Raw genomic sequence first — 11,758 nt, 5'->3', positions numbered from 1 at the left:
TCATCCGTCATCAGTTTCTATTTCAACAGACTTATCACCTATGCTCTACAAATGGAGCAGAAATTTAGGGATCTAGCAGAAGTAAACTGTTGTATACTGACTGGGTGAAAAAAAGCCAGTTGCTCGCTATATATTTGAACCCAAAAATTGCACACTGACAAAGGCAAAAAAAAAATGTCAATGCTCCAATGTGTTGACGCGGAACGTATGGAGTGATGGACTTCACCTGACGTGAATGCTGGCCAAATAAGTAAAATTTATAATGCATCCACACGACACACCTGTTGGAATAGCATATTGAATTAAGTAAATCCTAATCAGTTTAGCAGAATGAAATATGAAAGAAAATCTATATGTTCAATTCATGTAGATGCAATAATAAGTCTCGATCTGATAAGTACATCTATGCATATGAAATTCCTAAAAAGAAAAGTTCTTATGTTATGGGTTGTAGCTTCCATGAATTGTGTTTGGTAGAACAGTTCTAATAGTTGATTTCATGCTAGCATCTTCATCTGTTATGATAAGCCTTGGTGCTTTTCCTCCCATTGCCAATAGGAATGTACGAAACAACCACTCATATGACTCAATTTTCTCATTTACTATGAAAGCAGCTCCAAAGCAAACACTTTCCATATGATGGTTCACACCGGTAAAAGGTACAAATTTCATATTGTATTCGTTTGTACTATATGTTGCATCGACTGACACTAAATCACCAAAATGACTATAATTCTTTCTACTTGTAGCATCAGCCCAGAATATGTAGAGTAACTTTCCATGCTTATCCACAACAAAATCATAGAAGAAGGTAGAATTTGCCTCTTTCTTCCTCTCCATTTGTGCCACAAATATTTCAGCATCCGCATTCTTTATTTTCTCCCTAAGTCCCCGGTAGTAATTCTGCAAGTCACGCTTCATGCAACCAATATTATCAAAACCATCACTGACTTGTAAAAGTCTATATGCTTGCGAGGTACCAATACTTGCTTTGTGACATGTGAACAAGGTCGTTTTGACTCTTTAACTGATTGTACGATTGGATCGAAGAAAAGGAATTTTATCAGGTGAAACTAGACCATGGTTATGCTCCTCAACAAAAGAAGCAATATAGTACCTATTCTCCTGATTCAGCTTCACATATATACGTGCATTGCATCCACATCTTGACTCTGAGTGCTTCTTTTGCTTGTTCGGCTCAGCACGTCTCTTTGAGAAACCTTCCCTCGAACACACAAATCTCTTATTTTCAACCACATCACTCTTCTTGGTTTGAGCTCCTACACGAACCGAAAACCCACTTTCATGTGCATATGTCTTGTAGAATTCTTCCACTTCATCAAGAGTATCAAATAACATTCCAACAGCTGGTTTCAGCCTCTCATCCTTGCAATAAGGTACAAACCATGACGACTGCAATGAGAAATATAAATAAAGAATTAATATCAAGTTGTGCAGCTTGTAACACTTATGAATGATGAATAAATTAGAACAAGAAGAAAAATTGCTCACCGATGTTGAGCTGATTGGATCCTTTTTAGGTGTATTCAATCCCTCATAAGAATCAGCATGATACGGAGCTTCAACAAGGTCATGGACAGGAAGGTCGATCTGCATGGGTGCACCATCTTCACCAAGCACCGTGGGTTCAAAGGGACCATGGCCTTGAATGATGACATCATCAGGAACTGCTACGTCTTCCGGACTGCAACCACCAGGGCCGGCCACCCTTCGCGCGGCCATGGTATTGAGAAGGTCCATCAAGCCACCACGGCCAGGGCATGTCGGTGCTGCCATGCCACAGCGACGATGGAGGCAACACGACAGCGAGGGCGCAGGTGGTGGCGCTACCGGAAACCGCGGCTAGGGCATTGTGGTGGCGGCGGCGTCCGGCGAGGGCGCATCTGGTGGAGGCAGCGGTGTCCGGCGAGGACGTGGGCGACGTCAAGGGCGACGGCGACGGCGTCCGGCGAGGACGCAGCTGATGGCGGCGGCGGCGATCGCCGTGTCTCCGTGTACCAGCGAGAGAGAGGCACGATCTTCCTTCCAAGAGAAGGAACGTTGCTCTGTCCTGTCTTTGGGAGAGAAGAGGAACGTGGGGGCCTTTTCAAAAAATAAATTCGCACAGTAAGGACAGATGCGAGGGGGCTAAAGTGTAAATGTTGCAGCTGCCGTCGGATGCTCCTTGGATGGCCAGGATGGGCCATGTGCAGATGTGCACAAGGCACCCCATGTGCACTGGATATCTTGCCTATGTGAGGGGAGGTAAAGAATGGATAGCCGTGAGCATGCACATAATTTCAAAAAAAAGACTGTAGTTTCAAAATTGAGCATTAAAATCAAAATCCGGTTACATTGTCATGTTATTTCAATAAGAGCTTCAAACTAGATCTCACACCACTATATTTTAATAATATATTTTTTGTGAGGGAAAATACCTTTTTGTGTATTCTAATTTGCTTAAGATTTTAAAAAAAGTTGGTTATAGCTTTATAAAATGTTGCTTCACACGCCTGAGTTCAAGTAAGTGGATATTGGTGTTGATACTACGAAGATAGATTGTTTGATGTGACTAGTAGTGGATGAGGGTAAACAACTTTATTAGACTAGGTGAATGTTTATTGCATGATTAATAATAGGCAAGTTTAGCAGATCAGTTGAGCATTTTAACTAATTTATTTTAGTATTTTTTATTATATATAAAGCAATTTGTGTGTCTTTGAAAAATATTATCGAAACATATACACAAGTGGGGTCTTGTTTTGAATGTCTCTTTAAAAGAGATACGGTTGTGCAATTAAAATTTAAATTTGATGGATAGTTTGAGAACTATAACTTTTAAAATTTTTGAAATTGCTTGCACGTGCTATTCCAGTGGAGCGGCTGTCATCGAATGCATGGAAAAGAAAAGGATCTTGGATTTCACGTGGTCTGGTATCATATAGTTGATGGGTTGGATGAGCATACAGTACGCAGCAGGATCCTTGGAAAAGGTGCGTACGTATAGACAAAATGTTCTTGGCAAAAATAATAAGCATCGAATTCAACGGGCCACCCCTGGATGCATGCATGATCGAGGTGAACACTGCCCTAGCTAACCGATGGATGTATCCATTACAAGGTCTCTCCTGTCTCTCTGATGCATGCTTGATAAAAAGCACGTGTGGGTGAACATCAAGCTCGTGAGTCGTCGTTATACATTTCGTGAAAGGACATCAGATTTTTTCCAGTGCCTATCCACCGGTCATTTTCGTGTACCCGGAGTCCCGGACTGCTTATCTTCCTTGGACCACTATTGAGACGAAGACAAATAATATAATCTATCTCACTACCATCTCGTAGATCAAGATTCCAAATCGATCAAGCAAGCAAAGAAAAAGGACGGATTTTGTAGGAGAAACACACAAGCACGAGGAAGGAAGTAGGAACCATCCATGGCGGCTGCAGCTCGCATGGACGTAGTATACCAATTCATGGATGCGACGACGAAACTACCTCTAGCGCAGAGGCTTCTGCTGTTCGTCCTCCCTCTCTTGCTGCTGCTGCACGTCGCCTCCCGAAGCCGCCGGAAGCAGGCGAAGCCTCTGCCGCCGTCGCCTCCGGGGCTGCCCGTCATCGGCCACCTGCTCCAGGTCGGCGCCCGCCCTCACGTCTCCCTCCGCGACCTCGCCGCCAGGCACAGCGGCGGTGGCGGCGGCCTCATGCTCCTACGCCTCGGCACCGTCCCGAGCCTTGTCGTGTCCTCCCCGCGCGCGGCGCGGGCGGTCCTGCGCACGCACGACCACGTCTTCGCCTCGCGGCCGCCGTCCAGGCTCGTCGACGACCTCGTCTACGGGTCGTCGAGAGTCGGCTTCGCCCCCTACGGCGAGCACTGGCGGCGGGCCAGGATGCTCGTCACCGCGCACCTCCTCACCGCCAAGAAGGTGCGCTCCTACCACGCCGCCCGCCAGGAGGAGGTGCGCCTGGTGGTCGCCATACGCCAAGCTCCGGGAGGCGGCGGCCGCGGGCTCGGGGGTGGACATCGGCGCCGCGGTGAACGCGTTCGCCAACGACATCATCTGCCGCGCCGTGTGCGGCAAGTTCTTCCGGGAGGAAGGCCGGAACAGGCTCTTCCGGGAGCTCAATCATATGACCACCGTCCTGGTGGCAGGATTCAACCTGGAGGACTACTTCCCAGGGCTCGCGAGTTTGCTGGGTATATTCACCAGGTTTACGAGCAACAAGGTGAGCCAGACGCACGAGAGATGGGACAGGTTGCTTGAGGAGATAATAAGCGACCACGAGAGGAGAAGAATAATCACTGAGCATGGGCGCGGCGGTGCAAGTGGTGGTGGTGGTGGTGATGATGATGAGCAAGAAGAGAGTGACTTCATCGATGTGATGCTCTCCGTTCAGCAGGAGTATGGTATCACAAGAGATCATATCAAGGCCATCTTGATGGTGAGTGACAGACCAACTCCCAGTATAATCATTTCTTTTCAACAGAGAAAATAGAACTAGCTATACTAGATATAGTTTAATTCGTTGATTTTTTTCATAAATAACGCATATTAAGGACATGTTCGAGGCGGGCATGGCCACATCATCTTTGGTTCTTGAATTTGCCATGGTCGAGCTCATGCGCAACCCTCGTCTCATGGCCAAGCTGCAAGCAGAGGTGAGGAAGAACACACCAAAGGGATAAGAAATGGTGAAGGAAGAGAACCTAAGGCTCCGTTTGGTTGAGCTGTGGATTCCTGAGAATCTGATTTCTGCTATCAGCTGTGGAAAATCAGCTGTGAGCTGTCGGCTGTGGGAAAGCTGAAAGCCGTTTGGCTGAAACTGCTGCCAGCTGTGGATTTTTGGTACAATTGTCTGTTATACCCCTGTTATGTCCCTGAGTTTAGTTTTAATGTTCATATGTATTCATTAGCAGTGAAGTATTAATATATATTCTTATTAATTAAAATAAGGTATATTTAATAATATATATAAAAAATAGTTAATAAAATAAATGTACCCATATAATTAGTTCAATTAGAGAATGCTATTATATAGTTAATATAAAATATAGATAGTTCACAATATAATTAGTTCACGTAGTTTCACATGAAAGATACAAAGTGGAGTACAATCATGATTATGTAACCAAAGCATTCGCTATGTTGTCACGAATGGTATTCATGGAAATCTCATTCTCCTCCTCAAGAACAACATCATCATCTTGAACTACTTGTTGCCCTTCATTAGCATCCTCATCCTCATCCACAGGCATGTAGTCTTCATTTTCATCACATTTCTCAAAATCATCATCTCTTAGTGCACTATCACGAATGAAATTGTGCAATGCCATGCAACCGATAATGATCTGCGCTTGTATTTCAGGTGAGAAACTTGGTAATTTTTTCAATATGCGCCACTTTTGTTTAAGGACACCAAATGCACGCTCAATGACATTACGGAGTGATGAATGTAAGTAATTGAACATCTCATACTTCCCTTGTGGTGCACGATGCCTACGAAGATGAAACTCCGGAAGATGGTACGTGCTACCTTTGTATGGAGCTAGGTATCCGGTACGGTTCGGATAACCGGAATCCACTAGATAGTACTTGCCTATAAAATTGATAAACAACATGTTAGTACATAATAGACACATAAAAAATCTAAAATGCATATGAAACTAGCATCAATACCTGCAGGTGGCTTTGGAAATCGATGACCAAAGTTTGTCAAAGTATGATTGAGAATTCTAGTATCATGTGCAGATCCTGGCCAACCAGCAACCACAAAGGTAAACCTCATATCAAAGTCACATATGGCCATAATATTTTGAGATGTGTATCCGTGTCGGCATGTGTGATTAACAACTTCATCATTAGGCACTGAAACTTCAATGTGTGATCCATCTATTGCACCAATAGCATCTTTGAAGTGAGGCCAGAAACGATCTTCTCTCAATTTAGGATGAACAGTACTGAAATTAGGATCCTTTGCCTTGATACTATCTGCAGATAATTTGCCCAAACATGACAAGACTTCTTTGAACTTCATGTGAACTATCCATAAAGATCTTACAAATCGATTTTCCGCTTGGAAGAATGATTGAGGGCCTCCAACAATCCACAAGAACATAGCAAGTGACTCTATAGATGAAACATTGCATGTGGACTTCAATCCATATGTGGAAACAAGCAAATCATGGAGTGACCAAAAAAACCTCAGGACTCACCCTAAACATCTTATAGAATTGATTAGGATAAGTTAAACACTCCTCAAACCATTCCATCCCACTTTGTTGAGGATCTCTATACGGACTTTTGTTTAAGTATCTTGTGGAATATTGGTCAGCTAGGGACCCAAGACTAGTAGCTTGGTTAGACAATTCAGCTAGAAGTTGCAGTCCCTTGCACGCCTTCTTTGTCAACTCTTGAAGTTCCGTATCCATCTATTAAAAAAAAGAACATTTTACAATCGACAATGACATACATACAAATACAGTAATTGCCATACAATCAACAATGACACATACGCATAGATAAAGGTTCTCAAGCATACATTACTAATAGTTCTCAAACAAGCAAATATTCTCACAAGCATACACGAATAATGGTTCTAAAACAAGCAAACATTGTTGGAAAAAGAAGTCTCCCTTCAACTCTTATGGCAGCTGCTTCATCTCATGCTGCCTCTGCAACCAATCAAGTCTCCCTCGAAGTGTTTCAAAAGTTGCTAGTAGCTCTCTAAACTCAGGTTTTACCATGACCAAACTGGAAGTATGCATAAGAGCAGTCCCCTCCTCCACCCCACATTCTTTCACCATCTTCATAGCTTCTGCAATGGTAGAAACATGGCTTGTCGTAGATTTCGACAAAGCTTCAATGCTTGTGCTTATTTTGTCCACTCCTTCTTCTATCTTGCTGCAAGCTTGCTTATACAACCATAAGAATGGACTGCTCTTGTCTTCCTTATCTTCCACACTAGCTGAGGAAGATGCCTTGCGCTTCTTATCATTTTGGTTCCTCCTATTCAGATTTGCATTGGTTATACTTCTTTGTATCTCTTGTACATCATCATCAGTTGAGTTAGCAGAAAAGTCTCCTGGTATGGTGGCCGATGCCCCTGTAACATGGGCACTCCCAAACATAATGTGCAATGATTCTAAATTAGCCGGGCCACATTTTCTAAATTGCACATGCTTACATTTCCTTCCCTTAGGTGGATCATGACATTTCTACAATCAGATACAAAAGAAGCAAGTGAGTTATTGTCCAACAATCATAAATAATAAGAAAATAGGTACACAATGTAGTACATACCGCAAGATGTTCTTCCCACCATTTATCATCATAATCCACTGTTTGTCTCGTCTCATTCCATCCAAGTCCGGTAGCACTATTTTTAACTCCATAAAAATAGTGTAAGTTCTTTTGAGGTTGTCCCATTTATTCTTGAATTGCAAGTGTTCAAGTTTCCAACCCGATTCTTCCGTGAACTTAGCTTCGACATTCTTCCAACCAACCTTATTAAGGTGACCTAATGGCCTATGTCCCGCAAGAACTTCGTTTGCGCATAATTCACAAAAAAGCTTCACATGAGCAGCACTCCAATCTGCCTTCTCACCCATTCTAATATACACATAGAGAGCAATTTCAATTCATCAAGTAGATAGCAATTTCACCCAATCATAATTTATAACAATAGTTCCAATTCATCAAGTAGAGAGCAATTTCAGTAGCAAACATTGTATCAAACATACACATGCATCACCACTGTTCTCGCTACGAATACTACAGGTCATTCTCTAGCAATCTCACGCAGGAACATGCAACATTGCGCAAGAATTTCACTTGTGCAGGAGATTGGGGCCGGACCTAGCACGGGATCGTGTCGGTGCTCACGCAGGTGCGCCTAATTCAAGGATCTGCAAACATGAGTTTCATATACTTGTAAGGGAAAAAATCAACCAAATGTCAGGGGAAAATTTAATGAAACCCTAGGTAACCTAAGAAGAGTGACGTGCAGATCTGCTGGTCGGCGAGCGGGGCAGGGGGGTCGAGTCGGCGGGGCAGGGGCAGCGGGGCAGGGGGGCTGGGGCGGCGGGGCAATGCGAGCCCGGGCGGCGGGGCAGGGGAAGGCCGGGGCGGCGGGGCAGGGCGAGCTCGGCGCGGGGGGCCGGGGGAGGGCGGGGCGGCGGGGCTGGGGGCGGGGCGGCGGGGCAGGGCGAGCCCGGGACGGCGGGAACGGGGGGCGGGGCCGGGGCCGGGGATGGCGGGGCAGGGGGAGGGTGGCGGGGCAGGGCGAGCCCGGGGCGGCGGGGCAGGGGCAGCGGGCGGCGGGCGGCGGGGCAGGAGGAGGCAGGGGGGAGGAACCGAGCTGCGCTGGGGAGAGACGCACGGGAAGGAGCTCGGGAAACAGATCGCGAATCGGTATGCACATAGGCGGTGGCAGTGCGGGTAATTTTCGCCCGAAACGCGGTGAACGCACGGGTCTGGGCGATTTTCCACGTGAACTAGCGGAACGCAGTGCGTCACGCGAATCAGTGCGTCGTGGGTAGTTGTTTGGTTGAGATTTCTGCATTTTGGACGCGAAGTTGAGATGGAACGCACAACCAAAGGCACCCTAAGTAGCATGGTCTATCTAAGTGCCGTCGTGAAGGAGACACTAAGGTTACACCCACCTGCTCCGCTCCTCGTACCTCACCAATCCATGGCTGACTGCGACATCGATGGCTACACAATCCCCTCCGGAACAAAGGTCATCATCAACGCATGGGCTATTTCTAGAGATCCAAAATCATGGGAGAACGCGGAGGAGTTTATGCCAGAGAGGTTCATGGATGGTGGCAGCTCTGCGGACATCGACTTCAAGGGGAAAGACTTTCAGTTTACACCATTCGGGTCTGGCCGGAGGATGTGCCCGGGCAGCAACTTTGGGTTGGCCACTATCAATATCATGCTGGCTAACCTCATGTACTGCTTTGACTGGATGTTACCGGAAGGCATGGAGAAGGAGGATTTTGATATGACAGAGGTGTTTGGATTGACAGTCCATCGTAAGGAGAAGCTCATCCTTGTTCCAAAACCATATGATACTTTTGCTCACCCTGTGCAACCTGAGGCAGGATCAATGAAGGCGTAATCTGTAAAGATTTGCAAATGTTATGTGGGAGTGAGAAAGGATGTTGTATAAGCTCTATCTATGCAGTAATACTACTATATTTACATAAAGAAAGTTACAAAATCCTATATGACGCTGCTTTTCTTGTGAAATTATGTTAAGAGCTAGGGGAAGGAATAAGGAAACTATAGAAAATGTAGTCCAATGTCTCTTCTTTTATCCTTAACTGAACTTCATTAATTTCTAACTGTGTACATCTTGGGAGCTTTCTCTTCATCATTTTGTATATGAAGGTAGACAAGACACTCTTACCATCACAGGCAGCATGCCTCCAAAAAACTAACTACCGCCAAAGTGGGATTTGTTGTATGCCTAAAGGCCATTCAGGCACAAGTGTGGCACTAAAGGTAGGTACAGGTGTGCACTAAAGGCCTATATTGCAACACTCTCCTTTGGCACGTAATTTTTTTAAAGAGAGGCGAAGATGCAAAAGAAAGTGCTACTTAATTAAGAAGATCTTTGATGTTACGTTAAGACTTCAATGCTCCGGAGGGGGAGGGTTGATAAGACAAAAGCAAGGGCGCTAGTTCCACCAGTACCAAAACATCCAGTTTTGGAACCAGATCATCTAGTTTTTCTAGGAATTTTAGGAAATAGGATCCAAAACCTCCATTTGAAAGAACAAGGTGAGGCCGAGCGTCAAGGTCCCATTGATTAAGTATAAAATGAAGATATTACTTAGAAACAAGAGGAATCAACTGAATAAAGTTTATGATTCAACATTGACACCAATGCGCCGAGTGAGTACAACTAGATCTTCATATCAATCACAAGGTATTTGTTGTGCTGCTATCCTTTTTCATATGTTGGGCCGATTACTCTATTGTCCATGGGGTGCCCTTGTACACCTTAGGATTAAACTATTATGTTGATGCAATCTAACAGTATTTAATATCCGTTATCTCCTATTCAAACTTGGGAGCATCACAATGATTGATCTTTGCTAATAATAATCTGGGTAGAAATACATTTGCTTTTACTAAGAAAGGTTAAAAGGATAACAAGCAAGATTATAAGTATTTCTATCCGCAGTGGTGTCCCCAAGGCTTGTCGCACACACAGAATAAGAGACTAGAGGATGCGAAAGCAAGGATCAATGGAGCAACAAGCTGAAAAGTGATGCCAACAAGGTCAACACGATTCATCAAGGAGTGGCAGATAAAATAAGTAGATCCAGCATCATCTTAAGCAAGGTTAGTTGTTGTGGCAGTAGCATGAGTATCACCCTTAGAATTAATGTTGCCGATGAACTATTGCATATTATCGTCTTGTACAATTTTTGTATGCAAACTTTAGCAAAAAGAATCATATGGGACATATGTTAATAACCAAAATTTGCAGGTCTAGGAAAACCAAACCATCAAGTTTCCCAAACCAACGGGTTTCAGAGATGTGGTCAAATCACATATCGGAATCTAGTGTATTGTATCCTCACCGAGGTGATCAAAATGATATGTTGATCACTTAATTTGGAGTCTGAATGCAAAACTTATGCCAACCAAAAGTATTCACATTTGAAAAATCGAAGGATCCGATTTCCAAAATTGAGAGGTCTCAAGCAAGAGTTACCCTAAGATTGAGGGTATCTAATCAATCAAAAGTTATATAGTGGTACCGGGAATCCTTATTCCCTAATATAAGTTACCATTTCTCTTTTTTTTAGTTTTCTATTTTGATTGAAGTGTAGGCTGTTTGGGAAAACCTTGGCACTAGCATTTAGACAATGTGTTCATGTAAATGCATGTGGAATGTTGATGTTAGTGCATGTAAATGTTTGGAGTGAAGTGTTTAAGTGTTTGTGCACACATAAGGATGTGCGCATCGAGTCATGGAGTGATTAGATGGCCATGTGATTTAGCTGTCTAATTAGCAGCTATCGTTGGCAAGTTGGCAGGTCAATTGGATAATGAGGGAGCATAGGTACTTCGTTTTAGCCTTTTGTGGGTTGAGAGGGTGCAGCATGCAGATTGTCTATGAATCTTGTATAAATATATGCATGGTATAAACAATCAGTTAGGCCGTGGTGCCGAGATGGCTAAAATGTCATCCTAAAGTGTTCTCGTCTATGCATTTTTGTGTGTTTATTCAACCAGAGAAGTGTTGGATACATTAGACATTCCTAACCATTTTAATCCCGAAATACATTTGATATAAATCATGACAGAACAAATTAACTATGCCAAGTTTAACATGGTGAGTATACTACACAAACTAGACATGCTATGATATACAAAATATAACCCATGAATATCTATGACATTTGCGAGTACACAACTAACAGCAAGGGTAAGGGATATAGCAATATACCCAGGGCCGGGGCTGTTGCTGGCGACAACGGATGCACTGTTATCCTCAGCACCAATCATTGTGCTGAGACCTGCTTGATGTAGTCGTATGGGTTGGTGCAGCGAAGAGGTTGACGCAGTGAATCCTAGAAGTAGGAAAAGAAGGCGAGCAGTTGTGCATATAAATGCACTTCCCAAAAACATGATTTGCCTTCGCTCTGGGTTAAGTCGTAGAAGACAAGGCTTTGGAGGCCTACTCGTCCAACTCCTTTGAATGCAAGTGTTGGGAAGGAATTGTCGAGCAGCTACAACAG

General features: G+C 44.1%; 1 protein-coding gene and 1 pseudogene across 1 annotated transcript; one reads left to right on the top strand and one right to left on the bottom strand.

Moving 5' to 3' along the window:
• Nucleotides 1-523: 523 nt before the first annotated feature.
• Nucleotides 524-1,823, bottom strand: LOC112902400 (protein FAR1-RELATED SEQUENCE 5-like). The gene is made up of 2 exons (XM_025971464.1): nucleotides 1,513-1,823; nucleotides 524-1,413 (listed from the first exon to the last, which is right to left on the bottom strand). The coding sequence occupies exons 1-2, from the start codon at nucleotides 1,795-1,797 to the stop codon at nucleotides 1,024-1,026; spliced, it is 675 nt and encodes a 224-aa protein (XP_025827249.1). The 5' UTR covers nucleotides 1,798-1,823; the 3' UTR covers nucleotides 524-1,023.
• Nucleotides 1,824-3,349: 1,526 nt separating this feature from the next.
• Nucleotides 3,350-9,304, top strand: LOC112902399 (annotated as a pseudogene).
• Nucleotides 9,305-11,758: the final 2,454 nt, after the last annotated feature.

Source organism: Panicum hallii, chromosome 8 (assembly GCF_002211085.1).
Source record: "Panicum hallii strain FIL2 chromosome 8, PHallii_v3.1, whole genome shotgun sequence".
Lineage (NCBI taxonomy): Eukaryota > Viridiplantae > Streptophyta > Magnoliopsida > Poales > Poaceae > Panicum > Panicum hallii.
This window is presented reverse-complemented; position numbering and strand designations above follow the sequence as displayed.